We start from the raw sequence: 17470 nt of genomic DNA, 5'->3' as shown, positions 1-17470 counted from the left end.
CTAGACAAGCGCCATAAAACCGATCGCTGATAACCAGGGACTGCCTCAGCTGTGCTAAGGTGGCATTTTCTCCTCCTACTCTTACCAAGAACCTTTTTATCCCTCCCCTACCAGAACTACTTCTAACCAAGGAACAACATGAATTGTGTGCTATGATATACAGTGGTCCCCCCGTATTCGTGGGGGATATGTACCAGACCCCCCTGTGAATAGTTAGAACCCGCGAATGTTTGGAACCCCTATAAAAATGCTAAAAACAGCCTATTTTGTTAGTTAAAACTCAAGAAAAACTCACTAAAAATTTTCCTACATGGGTTTTTTGATAGTTTTATCACAAAAAGTGCATTTTATGATGAAATTCATAAAAAAACCCAGGAATTTGTGGATATTTATCATAGAAAAATACAGCGAATGCGTGAATTTTCCGCGAATAATGCAGGGAAACGTTCCCAAGAGAAATCCGCGAATGTGTGAGTCCGCGAATACGGGGGAGGGGGTCCACTGTACTATGACTTACTGCAAAACAAACACTACATTTATCTAGTTTCCCTGGCATCTATATTTTGCCATTTTAGGCAGTATAGTGCTGACATTTCTTTCCCGTATACTGACATGGTAACATCAATATGATTCTATAAAGCCTAATGGAAGTAATTTACTGGCACTGGCGCAAAAGCTAATACCAATAAAAAAAAAAACATTGAAGGAAGTTGGAGAATTATAGTGTCATACAATGGCTCTTTGATAACAGAACACTTGTAATGTATCCTTTATAAAGACATGCATTTTCCCAGCAACAATAGTATCCTGCTTCCTCTCATCGTCATTATACTTTCAGGGCACCAAAATTCTATTACTTCATGTAAATTCAGCAATCCTGTGTCAATAGCTCTGCAATTAACCAAGTTTTTATCCTATTCCTAGCAAGCCAATTTGATTTGAACTCTATTATCCTAACCTAGCTCAACCTAAGGTGCTGTCCTGTGCAAGGTGTCTTGAATGCTGTGACACTAGCTGGGTAGACAAGCATCTCAGGCCACCTGAGAGGCGCCACCATAACAAAATAATGAAGTGGCATCCCTTGCCCATTAGAACTTGGTGTGCATAACAATCAGATTAGGATGGAAAGGGGGTTACCCTGTGGTTAGGTAGTCCCCAGCACCTTCCTTAAGGGGGCCAGCTGGAACCCCTATATATGGTGGTATAGGGCGAAAGATGCAGTCATGAAAAAATTCATGGCGCTTCATATGGCAATTGAGAATACGTATACAAAATATTTCGTCAAAATTCCTCTTACTTTCGTAGTTACAGGGTAATTAGTAAACATAACTCAATAAGCCTAAAACATTCATCCGTACAAGAAAATGCAATATTTCTTCTGTTATCGTAAATTTTGATAATTATTGGCAAAGAATTGTGAGAAATGGCAATGTAGAGATTCCGTGCTTGCAGAAGCGAGTATCTGGTTCAACCATGAATCAGTAGGACCACAGACTTCTAGTAGATTAGACGTTCGAGTTTCACCTCGTGACATTCGCTTGCTTTTACGTATGTTTATGTATGTTTCGGCAAGAAGTTCATCATGCCAATGAGGAAAAGACAAGGAAAACATCTCGCTAACATACAGATGAAGACAAATCGCTCAAGTATTATTACAGAATATCATAATATGCGCGTAGTTAGTGAAGAGAGAGGGGAGGGTTGCCTAGTAACGCCCCCTTCTTGCCTGACAGCACACGTCACACTGTGCCCAAGGCTACGATCTTTGAGCAAAGAGATCTTCATTTATGATAAATAACATAGTTTTGGTTTTTTAATACCCAAAATGGAATATGAAATTCATAATAATCATGATTTATTAAATTGTCTTTGTAAAAAGAGAGTACACCTTCGAGTTTCACCTCTGACATTCTCTTGCATTTACGTTGTTTATCTTTGTTTCGGCAAGAATGTCCATCATGCCAAAGAGAGGAAAAACATCTCGCTAACATACAGAAGAAAATTCGCTGTAAGAAAGCCGAGTTAGTGAAGGGGAGAGAGGGGGTTACGTAGGAAGGAGTGCCCCATCTTGCCCTCAAGCAGTGCCCCAGGCTACGTATATATGAGCAAAGGGATCATCATTTATGATTAAATTATAATAAATAAAATAGTTTTGGTTTAATACACAAAAAAGATATATACTTCATAATAGCCATTATTATCAACATCGTCTTTTTAGAAATACAAGAAGGAAAACTTTGAATGCCCGTATCTCAAAACTATACTTATTGACCTTCAAAATGTAGCTCCTCACTTAGTTTTAAAGCTATAACATTGGAATTTGGTATATAACTCAGAAAGACATTATAGAACAATCAAATAGAGCCCTTTTTTCCAATTTTTGTTTTTGTGGGTTTTTCTTTTTAAATGTTTTTTTTCTCGTGATTTATAGGGTTTATTTTTTTACCATATTCAAAAATTCATATCTAGCAAAAAAATGACTTAGAAAAAAAAAAATCCATTTGATTGAAGGTCTAAATCAGGTCTATATATGGTAGTAATCCCAGGTCTTAATATTAAATATCAAGGGAGGAGATATAATTTGAAAAATGGTTATTTTCGGGATAGATTGCCCTGGCGTCACAAAACCGAAGGTCAGAGGCGAAAATCATATGCAGTTTGGAGATGTCCCAAGTCACCTTATTAAGTGGTATGAATGTCAAAGTCCTGTAGTTAAAAAACGGCATTAGCCGGCCAGCCCCCTTAAGTTAGGTTAGTTTATAAAGGTAAGGTTAGATGTATCCTATATTTAACTCTAGTACAACTTAAAATGCATGAGGCCAAGTGGAGTAACTCGCCCCTCTAGTTTGGTAGAGAGTGTTTTTTCCTAAATTATGAAATAATGATATAATTCAAGCGCTTTTTCACAAAATGGCCACGTTCCAAGAGAGGTGGCTGCTATGTCGCCATTCGGTCATTTACCCTAACCATGAACAAAAGAAAGTAATATCTTAGCATAAAAAAAAGACAAGCAAAAACAAAGCAAAAGTAGCATAAATATCGCAGTTGGCGACTGGGAAAAACCAGGCGGGGGTAAAGTCTTCGGTTTTACCCAGGTAGGACCCGGCACCATAAGGTAGATTGGAAAAGGTGAACGTACGATAACAGCCCCATTGCTGGCCTTGTGATAGGTGCTTTTCATTCTCTTCTGAGTCTGATACTGAATTCAGACACAAACCATGTACCTATAGGTATAATAGGTAAGTATTCTCTCTACTTGAGCCAATATTTTCCTTAATTCACTTTGGGCCATTCCTTTTGGTGCAGCTCCTAAAAAAAGGAAAACTTTTCCTGCCTCAGTCTCCTATGGGTAATTAATTACCAGGCCTGAACAGGACTGGGGAAACAAAAATAGGCTTAAGAGATTTGCACTAACAAAGGCTACAGCAGTGGTCAGAAATGGCCAAGATAAAGGGCAAACAGCCAAACAAATACTAGGTAGTATATGATTCACAGCAATTACAAATGACCTAGGCCTATGAGCTTCCCACAAACTGATCCTTTGTCTAGGATGAACCTCCTAGGCTAAGAATTATACCTAGGTAGGTTGCCTGGTTTAGAATAGGCCTAAGCTAGACTACTTACTTAGGTAGATACATATGCACACCAAGACCTACAGAATTAATAAACTTGGCAGGAGCTAAATCACGGCACAGCCTATTCTAACTATAGGGGGGGGGAAACATCAGTACAGGCCAACCCTCATCACGGTAGACGGGTCTTATTCACTCGATATTTAATTGGTGAAACATGAATACAATTGCAACTCTAAGCATACCATTTAAAAGACTGAAGTTTCGTCAACATATTGTGATATATGAAAGCCCCATACGAACTAAAATAAGCATGTGAGCTCTTCGTAAAATATGTTTTCAAGGCAGTTTTGAAATCCAATATGGCGGCTACGTTTTTTCATGGACGGTTCTCATCAGTGACGGACACCATCTTTCCCAGCCTTCCCAGCACTCATTTGAACAATGTTAGCGTATGTATGTAACGTTTATTGATCTTACTCAAGATTGCAGTTGTAATCAGCACAATAAAACAACATTTTGTTGCCTATATTAGTGAAAGTATGAAAACTTGTTATTCCGGGGTTATGGTTGGAACTGAATTCATTCTTACCTTGTAATCGGCGGTTTTTATCCTTACTGCCATCACAACTGAAACTCCACAGTGCTTATTTGATTGTCATTATACACATTTTGGTCTCAGTTCACTCCACATTGCACTTTAAACCCGTTGCTGTTCCTGGTTTCTAAGCGCGCGCGCCATAAACACAATTACAAACAGCAGACGACGACAGACGACGAAACTGCAAAAGTTTTATTCCCTAAACTGTTTACTTAACTCGTTATTTAGTTTAAATTTACATTGTTATTTAAAAATTTTGATTTAATTCATGTATATTATCCCTTTTTTGCAACCAAATTACCCCGAAAATTACAGATATTTCTAACGTAGATAAAATCAAATGTTTCTAACGTTTTCGTACATCTGGCTGCCGAAAACCATAGAGGAACGAATACGGAAAAGTGCATAGAGGAACGACTACGTTTTTTTTTTTTTTTTTGTTTTTTTTTTTTTGCTTTTTTGTTTTTGCTAGCACTTTTCATTGATTTCAGTCTTTATTAGTATTTTGAATTTCTTAATAATCGTATGCCAGAAATAAATGTAACCTTTAAAATGTTTGCATGCTTTAATGTTTGCATGCTAAGAATGGCAAAATCATCGTTGCCACATTAGTGGAGGCTTCACACATACGCCGTTCCATTATCCTGTTAAGCGTCCGACCCCTGATGAGCTCGCTGCTAACGTACCGTCAACGCTATTTTTGTAATCAGGGATCATAGCACTGATGATAGTTTTTTTCAAATAAGTTATATTGATTTTTTATGCTTGTTATTCATACTGTAATTAACTGTTGGAAATTCTCTCTCTCTCTCTCTCTCTCTCTCTCTCTCTCTCTCTCTCTCTCTCTCTCTCTCGGAGTCCAGTCACTCGGCAAAGAAAAGTCATCTTCACTCCCGCAATTGGAAGAAAAGTTTGTATCATCACTGGAGGATTCAGAACTAGAGCTCTCATCATCAAATAGGTTATCAATATCACACTCCTCATCTAGTATTTGATTGATCTCACCTAAAAATCAGAAATAATGCCTCCTCTTTGGGACATTCATTGTGAAAGACGCGAAATCCAATTTGTCTCGATAAACGCCCGAAGCGTATTGAAAGAAAACCAACAGGGACAGGCAGTTTTCTAGCATAAGCGACCACCAGGAAAGAGTTGCCAGGCTGGAAATAAGTTTCCCATGTGCTGAGAGTGTTACCAAATGATGTTCCTACACTTTCTATGCGAGTAAACGTATTATTACGGGGCTGACGACTTGACAAGCACAGTTAAAGTCTTGAACGTAATATCCCGTTGAAGGCGCTACCGAGTAGATCGCGGTAAACGTATTATTACGTGGGTGACGCTTAACAGGTTATAAACTGTTTCCATGAATTCTAGTTGTCATAGTAATGCAATAATGATAAAATTGCTTTAATATTTATGTATATATACTTCCAATACATACCGAATTTCAACCAATTTCACATTTCAAACGTTTTGTGTGTAGTTCTTATACCCAGTTTGGAGGGTCAACACATACCGAATGGCAACAGAGAGAGAGAGAGAGAGAGAGAGAGAGAAAGGAAGGCGGAGGAACGAAGAAGAAAAGGGATGAGGGGGGGGGGGGGATGAGAGGGTAAGTGGAGCTTTATACGCGTGTTCGTATCCATTTCTGCATAATGGAGTTTTTGTCTCTTGGTCAAGGACAAGTGTCGTTATTCTTTACGATTAGTGATTCACGATACCCTTATAAATTACGGCACTGGGTGTAATGCCACTATAGCAAAATCTCGTTCTGTTAAGAGTGTTCGTTACAGAAATAGGTATTGCCCTTCCACCTGCTTGCACTGTCTCTGAAAAAACCCATAGTAGACATGCTGCTTAGTTGTCAATCAAGTTTTTATAACCAAGTATTTTTTACAAGCTAGCTATTGAATAAATTTTTATTTTTCTCAGTCAAAACATATGCCCCCTCAATGCTAACTTTCTCTTTAACGACTTTCTGGTCATTGCAAATTCGGCCCATAATTTCTTATGGTGCGAAAACAGACAAGAGGCCCATGAACCGAAAACGATTGCGTCACACTACGGCGATAATCCAGCAGTAAAACATCTTCATATATCCAAAAAGTAAATAATAAAGATATATTTGCGCATTAACGATTATAAACAATTACATGTATAGCTGATAACAATCTGCATGAATAACTGGTAAACTTGTTCTGCAATGACAGTTGAGTATAGCAATTATTTTACAATAGGTACGAAAGTCAAGATGTCGTGACGTCATAATACAGAACTTGAAAGAACGTTCTAATTCAGAAAAATAATTACTTAAATTTGAGTCAGAGTCGAGTTACTTTTTCAATAACGAATATTTTCAAATTAATCATCATAAATATGTAAAATTATTGATGTTTTACTACTTATTTAAAAATTAGCCAAGAGCACGCTTCTCGTCATCTTCTACCCCCAACAGCTGTTTTACGCCTGGCTTGTTGTGTTTGATGAGAAATCGGTTTGGTTTTTGATTGTTGTGATATAAAAGTGCTCCAGCGTCTGTAGGGTACAAGTGGTGTGGCGCGGATTTATCACAGGAAATGGTTAGTTATTGACACAAGCTACTCCGTAAAACATCGAGATGGCGTCAATCTTCTAAATACCTCGAGTTGTAAGTAAAAATGTGAACGCGTTTTTGGTGAGATTTGCACTACGTTTGAGACCGTTTTCAGTACCCTCTGTTTAAATCTGTTTAAATCTTAAAATTTGGCCTTAATTTCTAACTTTGGGGAAAATACTTACTTCGAAAGGAGAGTAGAGGTCTTTAGCTCCGTTTCTCACCAACAACAAGTCGCGACTGATGCCCATCTCGGGTGTCAGGACGCGTTATAATGTACTTTTTCGGAGGGTGGCTTGCATGATGGTAGGTGGCCTGCGTGGCCTGCTGTGATGATCTACCCTAAGTATTACTAGCTAGGCCTACTACTTAGTAACTAGCCTAGTATACTAGCTACCTACCTACCTTCCTTGTGAAACTAGGTAAACTTAGGTTAACCTCCCGAAAATGAAGGGATGCTCAGGGTTCACGTTTCACACATAAAATACATGGATAACCTATGGCCACCCACATCCCAACATCACCACGTAGCGTAAACTCGGACAAACCTACCGAAAATGAATGGATGATCTGAGTTTAGGTCACAAAGCATGAAGGATTAGATGCACATAGCGGCCAACATTACCAGCAGCGAAGCGAACGATATCCATAAGCCTATAATCAATCTCTCTGCCTCGGTTCGGCGGCCCTAGGATAGGCCTAGGCTTGCTCCCCCCCAGTGGCTCTTGTTACTTAGTACTCCAAGTTGGCGGCGAAAACAAATTTCAAATCCCGAGATACTTTTTTAATTTCCGAACAAAACTGACGAGATGAACGTCGAGCGGGAATGAATCCCAACTCCCGGCTAAACACACCTACCTTAGGCCTACCGACGTTACGTGATTGTCTAACAAGAATCCCTAAATTCGTCAGGTACCCGAAACAGCAGACGACCCGACCGACTGAAAATGGATGTAAACAAAATAGTATATACAAGACAAGTGAATAACCAAAAGTGTATCTAACTTCTCTCCTCGATAATGTCCTTAAACTTAAAAGTCTTCCGTCCTCACGTACCGCAAAAAATGTCTTAAAATTGATAAATGTCTTTGGCTAATCCGCTCATCTGCTTATTTGATTTTATAATCAGGTTTTCTGAAGCCGCCAGGTATTCGGCTGACCGTCGTAAAGTCGTCAGCTGTTCGCACAACCATAGTACATCTGGCACCTTTGTGATTTGTGTGTTTTTAAATATATTAACACACAGTTGTGGCTTTCATTATGCACTTGTTAGCAATACGTGGGTCTTTAAATTACCTCTAAAAGTATCGAACTAACGTGCATGGAAGACTTATAGCCAAACAGAAAAGAAACATCTCTTGAATTATTAACAACGAAACAGTTGCCAGATGTAAGCGACTTTCGATCAATATGCTGAAAGCGCACGCTTTGAAAGTGACAGACGTCGATTTGAAGCTTTGTAACAGGGTAGCGACAGAGAATTTACCGTGTCCGTCTCAAATAAAACGTACTTGCTCATCACGCTTAATAAATTATCATTAAGAAAATCTATAAGTGACCACTCGTAAGTCTAATCGGAAGTCTAGCTACGGTGTAGAGATTCTCTTGATCGTCAGCATATCTGAAATTATGTTGATTTCAGAGACTAATCGGTTCATCAGCCGGGCTCCGTTTATTTGCGAGTTACATTCCATTGTATTCTTTATCGCCAATTCTTGCTGAATAACCAGAATTCCTTTATAAGTAATTTATTTACTTTGTTGACTATTACCCGACTTTTCACGTTTATTTTCGGCTATAGTAGATTCACATGAACCGTGCATTTGAAGTCTAGGCCAGTCCCTTACGACGCTCCTGATTGGTTGTTGATAAGCTAATCACAGGGCTGGAAACTTAGTTTCTCGAGAGAGTTCACATAGGCAGGATATATGTTCCACCTCTTCTGAGGAATACTTTTGAAAGACGTTCCCCTCAGGAGAGGTGCAACATACATCATATCTGCGTGAACTCTCTCGGGGGACTGAGTTTCCAGCCCAGCGGCCCAGACCTGTGACTGACTTATGAACAGCCAACCATGAGCGTTGTAAGGGACTGGCCTAGATATCAAATGCACGGTTGATGTGAATCTACTATAGCTGTATACTTTTCACACGGCGTGATATTTCAGCATTAAACCATAATGAGTTTTCTTTAATTTCAGTTCCTTCTATAATGATCGGAGAGCACTGATTGGACTTGTGTACAACGTTTGACAGAACTTTGTACCGATGTGGTTAATAACGTTTACAATATTCTATGGTTTTAAATTGGCCCAACTCTTGCTTTTCTCCCAAAGGTAATTTGTACAATATGAAATTTCTGTCAGTGTTAAACTCTACAGATAGTAAAATGAGAGGTCACAATTGCCACGAGCATTTGGTGGTTATGAAACTATTATTCTTATTGTCTCGTTTTGTGATACATTGCAGCGTCAGTATATCCAAATAGTTCACACTTATACTTATTAATTTGTTGTAACTTTTTTAGCTGCTTTAAGGAAAGATATCGTACTGCCCCGTCATTATTTTATACCTATGTTGTTTGAGAAATGTTATGAGTAGCCGGTTGTCATTTATAAGTAATTTTTTTACATATATCTTTCTCGTTGTTGTTTAGCCACGTTCCTGTTGGCACTAATTTATTAATAATAATAATAATAATAATAATAATAATAATAATAATAATAATTCAGCTCAGGGCCATATACATGGAATATACTGTACAAAATGCAGACAGTAACATACACAATCTAGATACATGAGACAACATGATAAATAAATGAATAATCGGCACTTATCCACAAAATAGCTGAGGTAGCATAAAAGATAGTAATCATAATACTGGTAATAACAGTAATAATACTGGTGAAAAAAAAATGCATTGAGAGTTATAACAGTTAGTGCACAGAATATATAACTTAAATTTCAACTAGAGACCTTAGGTGGTTATACAGTAGTCAGGTCCAGAGGGCTCAATACAAAATTGAGTGCAAAAAACTTTAACTTGATAGTAATCACAGTAATAATAAAAAATTAAAATATCAGCAATAAATATAATAATGACAAAATCTGCAAATGACAGCTTGCCAATACAGAGATTAAGTCTTTAGGGGACAAAGCAACTCCATCTTGAATTGAGACAATTCAAGATGGCGTTGGACAAAGGCCTCATTTTCCATCTTTCCCACAATTTAGATCTTGCTTCACTCCTTAGGATGCTTTGTATGAGCGAGTTGCTGCTGTTTCTCACTCGGGTTATCAGACTATAGACGTTGTTCGACTAACAATGATTTTAAAAATGCCCAGGTGGTTTTCTATGAACATCTGTGTGGCGGAGTGGTTCAATGAACATCTGTAAAGCGGAGTGTTTCTGTGTTTGTGAGGCGTGACGTGTCTCAGAATGTCATTGTACCCAACAGTGATACGTCTCATGATCTCTCGGGTATAGTCGTGGCCACCGGTATAGTTCGTCCAGAGGGAACACCATAGACTGTAGCAGTACCGAGCGGAACAGAGCAGCAGTTTCACGTCTTGGTGACAGAAGGCAAGCTCCTTGCAATCATGTTGTCAGTTGCACATAGTTTACGACGTCTCTGTTCAATGTCTGCCCTATCTTTTAGGTCGTCGGTGATAATGTGACCCAAAATACGGAAATTCGTGCACAAATTCCAGCCGATGGTTTCCGAGGAAAATTTGTGGTTCTGCAATATGCTTAAGCGATCTCGGGGGCAGCGACATGCACTAGGTCTAGGTTTCGTTGTAGATTATATCAAATTCCTCTGCATATTGGCGGCAAGTGTCGATGAGTCGTTGGAGACCTTGCACTGATGGGGAAATTAGAACCATGTCGTCGGCGTAACAGAGGTTGTTTATATTTGTTTCATTGACAGTGCATCCGATTGGGAGTGAGTTCAGTTTCAGGTATGGAGAGAGAATGCCCCCTTGCCGAAGCCCATTTAGGGAGCCGATGGTGTACGATAACACGTTACCCCATTTGACACAGAATTGCTGTGTGGAGAACCAGCAATGTAAAATGACAATTAGATATAGGGGTGTGCCCCTTTTATGCAGCTTCAGGAAGAACTTCAGGTAGTTATTCTGTCAATGCTTTTCTACATCTACAAAAACACACAGGAAAACAGGAGAGGCTGATGATAGGTAGTAGTTCAGCAATTCTTTCAGTAGTAGATGCAGGTGTCGGTTGAGTGGTTTGCTTTAAACCCGAACTGGTTGTCAGTGATGTGTAGAAAGGGGAGAATTCTCACTAGAGGAACCGACTCAGTATCTTCGATGCGATCGTTGTGATTGCAATCGGCCGGTAGTTGCCAGGGTCAGCTGCATCCTTCAGCTTGTTTTTGATTAATGGTATCAAGTGAACTAAGAGTAGGGAGTCTGGAAGAAACCGGTGAATTACGCACGAATTGAATAGGGCAGCTAGCAAAATGTAAATTATCGAATGGCAGAATTTGAAAGCCTCTGCGGGAAGACCATCACAGCCGGGCGATTTATTATTAGGTAGGCTGTTCATGGCATCGCTGATGTTACCTGGCGTAATACGGTCTGCAAAATGAAATTGAATGTTGTCAGTAAGAAGGATATGTAGTACATCCCTTTGGGAATCTTGATCATTTATGCAATTCAGGATATTGTTGAAGTGATCGCCCCACATACTAGCGATAGCTTCGTCTCCGACTGCTTCCCCTACTCTCTGTGATAGCTTTTTAGTTTTGGGATTTAAGGACTGGATATCTTTCCAAAGACGAGGATAATCACCAGATTCTAAGTTTCTAGACATTGCATCGGCTCTTAGTTGTTTTTCATTTGACCTGCAGTGCTTAAGAGCAAGTTTGAACTGCACTCTCGCCTCTCATTAGTAATACAGTGTGCCCTTCCCTCGGGCTACCATTTTGCCTCCACAGTAAAAACATTTCTCGTGAGTATGTATACAGATCTTTAACCAAGTCATTCCATCCAGGTATATTACGAGAATTACCTTGACGAAATCTATAGGCCGTCCTGTCCGAAGCAAGCATAGATTATGTTCGAATAGAATTATTCTTTCAGATCCCTCCTGTGGTGGTTATTTCTACAATTTGTGTTAGTACAAAGTAAGGCGTCTGCCGGTTGAACTATTGACCGCAACCTGGTTTCCGTGGTCGCCCCAAAGTATCTGGTTTTCTGTTGGTTTTTAAAATCCCAGTTTACCGCTAGTGGGCGGTCAGTTAGGGGGTTCACGGTAGGGAGGGATGGGGTACTGAAAGACACCTGTAATGGGATATGATCGTAGCCCGTTGCAAGATCATAGCGAATATTGCAGGTCATAATAGAATCATAAAGTTGTGGAGATGTGATGCAGTGGTCCAGCCAGGAGGTTGTAATAGCGTCCGCTCTATTATGTACATATGGATAGGAGGAGGGAGGGAGGAGTATTACATCGCTAATTTGGAGAGCATGATTTTGACAGAAGCGAGTAAGTTCATTATAAAATTGTTTTGTGGGGTGAGAATTAAGGTCCTCGATTATACAAATATGATCAGCAGGAGAATCATGAATAATACTGTGTAACTCCCCTAGGATCATGCAGTATTGATCAAAATTATTGTTATTTTCCCATGGCATATAAACATTAATTATTAGGATTTTAGAGTTCCCTACTGTCACTTGAAGCCCCAGCAATCTGTCACTCCTGTAGTTCATCACCTTTATCATATTGTCTAACGATTTGTGCCACAGGAAAGAAAGTCCCCCTTTCGGGGGACCGGCTGTGATTTGATCTGTAACTTGCGTCGATGAAGTCGAGAAGGTTCTGAAGTCTTCATGAATTGAATCGCAGATGAAGGTCATGTGGCCAGAGGAGCGTTTCTTGCAATGCAATGATGCCTTTGAAGTTTTTGCAGAACATGTTTAGGAGAGGAATGTTCCGCTTGAGGCCAAAAATATTCCAAGAGATTATGTTTAATGTATCCCTGGCTACTCACGAAGATGGGAGATGAATGCGCTGATCATTTGGGTGGATGGGGGGTTAGCCAGGGGGGATTTGGCAGTCACTCGCCGTGGGGGGTTGGCTGGCACTTGCGGTGGAAATGACCCTGGTTGGAGTGTCAGTAAGTTTCCCTTGGGGTGATTGGTCCCGGATTAGGTTATATCTTGAAACTAATATATTAGGACCAAAATTCTCGCCTTTAAGACGTCGAGGTGTTGAAATAGGCAGGTAATCCTTTAAGCCACTTTATGTTTACTTCTGCATGGGAGTTCGTGAGAGATGAGTGGGTCAGAGCCAGTGAGAAACTTGACTCTCCACTATGGCGTCTAGCGTCACCGATGAGCGCAGATTGTGAATTACTACTTGACATCTCATTATGTTATATTTTTTTCCCATTGACAATGTTGCAAGGCAGCACTTTAGTGATTTGTATACTTTTATTTTTGTTACTCTCTCCTGCAGTTTGGATTTTCCTGTAAAATATGTTTTATGTCCAAATATCTGTCACTGACACCGCGGCACTTACTAGATTCATATAGTTTGTTATCACGTATTCCAAGTTGCTTCTTATTCGTGGTGAGCACTTGTGGGTGGAATGTTTCGTTCCCGTGGGTTTAGACATCTTGTAGCCAGCATTTTAGAAAAAAAAAAAAAAATTTTCTTAATTATTTTATAATCTGCCCTTCTTATCTTGTGGTATAAAAATACACCTTTCATGATTCTTAGGGTTCTTTTCCTTTTCATTTGTTGCAATGTTTGTTTTTTTCCATATTTTCCTTTCAAACTGTATCCTTTTTTTTTTCTGAAGGAAAACCACAAGAGCAGACATCCACCTTTTTCTTGCTTTTTAAATTCAACTGCAATTTTTTAAATTAAGGATCTAATTTTTTTTAGTTCAGTGGATTTCGTCGTAGGGTTAGTTGATTCTGGAAGAAAAGATGAAAACGATGTATTAGATGGTTTATAAAATCAATCATGATAACAAAAAAATAAACATAGAGTATGATAAAATCTTAAATGGATAACTACAGAAAAATAGTAACATTGAAATCATAGATTATAATTTTGTAAAATGTGCACTCTAAAAATATCTCTAAATGTCAACTCGAACGGTAGGATAAAATTATATTCCTTAATTTTTCATAAATAAAGTCAACTTTGATAAAGTTGTTTGAACTACCAGTAAAAATGTAAAAATGTTGTATATTTTCTCTAATAATAGATAAAAAAAACTGTCTGTATGATGTCTCATAGTATTTTTGGAAGGCGTATTTCCCATTTGTTTAATCACGGCTTCCAAAGTCACAAAGAACAAAATATATTAATTCACGCCAATGGCCAAGCGCTGGGACCCGTGAGGCCATCAGCGCTAAACCGGAAATTGAGGGCAAGGTTTGAAATATGTAAACAGGAGGAAACCCTCGCAGTGGACAATGAATCAATTACTAAGAGGGGATGGAAAGCAAGATGGGAATTAAGAGAACATGAGCGGAACAGCGGCGTAACTGGGAGTCTCTTAATGGGGGGGGGGGGGGGGGGGGGGGGGGGGGTGGGGGGGGGGGGGGGGGGGCGGGGGGGGGGGGGGGGGCACCTGGGGGCCACAGCTGAATATGGGGGGCACTGGGCATGCACAAATTATAATACTCATTCTTTTTTTTTAATCATGCGGAAAGATATTAAGGTTGTTTTAAAATATTTAAGCCTACTAATTTGTGAATCACATTTTTATATAACAAACTTGCTCAAATATTTTTTCAGTACAAATTATGAACCTCTGACCACACTTGTAAATCCAAATTAGATATGATAAGTAATGGTTTGGCAATGAAATAAAACCACTTGGTATGTAAACAAAATATAATTAAGGTAATCAAAATTAACACTTGCTTATTGTCAAAAAAAATATATATATTGGAATTATTCATTTAATATTTCTATGATATGTTTAAACAGGGAGATCCAAAGAAATTAAGATATTTGATTGCTACAATTAACGACTTTAGTTGAAGTATATAATAAGATTCCATTACAATTGGTTACTTGATTATTGAACCTAATCATTTAATTAATAGTATTAATAACAGAATGATGCAGATGTATTAATTTAATACATCTGCATCATTCTGTTATTATGTTTCCTAGCAAAAATATCAATAAACCTTTCCATACCGATATTCTTTGCACTGTCCTGGTGGATTCCAATTACCGATACACCGGACAATTTATGATCACACATAGAATTTCTGAGATAGTTCTTTATGTGTCTTAGTGAAGAGAAGCTTCGCTCACAAGATGCAGATGTTGGTGGTAATGCAAGAGCAATGATTAACATTTCGTAGAAACCTGGAAATGCATCTTTAAAAGGAACAAAATAAGCTGTCAAATCCACAATGTTGGCAATTTTAACCCCATCAGCTTGTTTACGTTTTACTAATCGTTTCGCTTGTCGCAGCTCAACATCTAAGAATTTAAGATCAACATTATACTTAGCTGCCATTGTCTCCAACTGGTCCTGCTGTAAAAATTTAGGGGAGGAAGGATCCAGAGATGATATTGAATGGAAAAGGGATTTGTTGGCATCATCAAATCTTGACTCAATTTCAGTTAGTAGCCTTTTGTCCATTACTGGATAATAGTGCGTTTTTGTATCCTTCCTGTTCCACAAGCTTTCATACTTCTCTATGTCCAGTTGTTTCCAAGACAACAGCATCCTTTAGATGCCTCGGTAATTTATGTATTCTTTGCTTGGCAGGTGAAACCTCAATATTGTGTGTCTGGGACATCGCAACCGCCTTCTCCCAAATGCTATGCCAAGATTTTTCTGAGCACTCATTCTTTAATTCCAGCTGGATAGCATCAATCATTTGGGCAGCTGCTGACAGATCTAAAGACAGTGACTGAAGCATATCTGACACAAGCTTCGTTTTGTGTAAAATGTGGATGAACATCACTAAGCATAATATATATGCAAAATTAATGTTCATTAATAAACTTCTTGCAACATGTGCACGCTTGCCTGTGTGGCACTGGGATGAAGAAATCTCTTCCAAGGGAACTTATGACAGCAGGAAATGTATCACGCAGAACCTTACATGATAGATACTGACAAGACCATCTTGTATCACTGAGCCTTTTCAGAGATCTAATTTGCTTATTAGGAAACAATTCCTTTTGCTTTGCAAGATAAATTTCATGTGGTGTGTGTGAGGGCATAAATGTATAAATCTCTTCTAGCAAACTAAAGAAAGAGTCAGCCAGTCGAACTGATCTGACACTGTCAACAATAATAAGATTGTCTGTGATTATAACAGTGAATGTAAACTGCTTGTGGTGCTAACTCTTCACGCACCAGCTGCTGAACTCCTCGATTCACTCCACTCATTACAGAAGCATCATCATATGTTTGCCCTACACAGTTTCTGGGATCAATTGAACACAATCTCAGAACCGTACTCAAACCATCTCTAAGTGATTTAGCATTAAGGTTGTGAAGCCAAACAAAGTCCAAGAATTCTTCATGTATATTGTTCTTGTACACATAGCGAACTACTACTGATAATTGCGCTTTCTTACTGATGTCCCTGGACTCATCAATCATGACTGAAAAGTAAGTATTTGAACTCAGTTCTTCTGAAATTTCCTCCCGAATCATTTGGGCCAGCAGAACAAAAATTTCATTCTGAATTTTTGGGCTCGTGTATTTAACTCTATTCTTTCCTTTCAGTCGAGTTTTCACTATATCATCATTTCCACTTAACAACTCTAAGATCTCCAAGAAGTTACCCTTATTTGGACTATCCACATCTTCTTTACGGGCCCTTTGTGCAATCTTTTGTCTTGCTGTCAGACAGAGGACTCCAGCTACTTGTTTGATATAGTGCCTGTTATCAATTATCGTTTCTCATGGGCAGATGTAAGGGCAGCTGCAACTGTACTTCCAGATTCTATGCGTTGTTTAAACTCTTTCCATGCACAGAAAGCTGCCATATGATAATCACTACGCTGTGAGCAAATCCAGCCTCTTTTTCATTTGCTTTTTTCCATTGACGGTATCCAGTAGTTGTAAATGCAATTTCCGATAGAGGTTTTATTTAGGGGAGGAAACATCCTGCAGCAGAAGCAATAAGCAGCATCTTGACTAACAGAATATTCAAGCCATTTGTGTGAATCATACCATGCTGACTTAAAGGCACGATGCTTTTTCCCAAACCCTGTTGAAGGGAAAATTATCTGTGATGGTTGAGTTGGACTCTCTGTTCTTCCTTTGCTTATGTCGTCAGGTCCTAGAACTGAATGTTTTTGTTCAGAGGCTTTTGGAATACATGATGTTCCTGGTGTCACTGATGCTGTAATCCTATGCTTCCCACTGTCAACGAATCAGTTTCACTAGCAGATTCAGCAGAATCTAACCATATGTCTTTTTCAAAGTCTACAGTGCTTTGTGTGTTATCAGTGGTTTGACGTTTCCTACTTGAAAGAGAAGATTCATTCGGATCATCGGCAGTTGACTGACTTTTAAAGAAGACAATATCTAGAAAGTAGAGAAAATGCATAATAGAAGTTGCTTTATTGCATCAGAATAGCGATGAAATATAATCTTAACCATACTTTTTGCAAATAGAAATGATTGCACTCTAGCTATGTCACAGGATCATTTGTAAAATCAGTTAAGATGTGATA

General features: G+C 38.8%; 2 protein-coding genes across 4 annotated transcripts in view; one reads left to right on the top strand and one right to left on the bottom strand.

Moving 5' to 3' along the window:
- The window catches only part of LOC135202015 (uncharacterized), a 159866-nt gene that overhangs the window by 63325 nt on the left and 79071 nt on the right, over nt 1–17470 (top strand). The gene's annotated exons all lie outside the window — the stretch shown is intronic.
- The window catches only part of LOC135202305 (zinc finger protein ZFP2-like), a 79594-nt gene that overhangs the window by 27899 nt on the left and 34225 nt on the right, over nt 1–17470 (bottom strand). The window contains exon 1 of one of the 3 annotated variants that reach the window (XM_064231640.1): nt 7628–7729. The exons of 1 other annotated variant lie outside the window; for it this stretch is intronic. Coding sequence is in view for 1 of the 2 variants with exons in the window: in XM_064231639.1 (XP_064087709.1) it covers nt 7322–7361 (40 nt within the window). In the remaining variant the exon portion in view is untranslated. Of the gene's footprint in view, nt 1–7321; nt 7458–7627; nt 7730–17470 lie in introns of those variants that run through there. One more of the 3 variants, XM_064231639.1, reaches the window with a different exon arrangement.

This window comes from Macrobrachium nipponense, chromosome 30, assembly GCF_015104395.2.
Source record: "Macrobrachium nipponense isolate FS-2020 chromosome 30, ASM1510439v2, whole genome shotgun sequence".
In the NCBI taxonomy this organism is placed as follows: domain Eukaryota; kingdom Metazoa; phylum Arthropoda; class Malacostraca; order Decapoda; family Palaemonidae; genus Macrobrachium; species Macrobrachium nipponense.
This window is presented reverse-complemented; position numbering and strand designations above follow the sequence as displayed.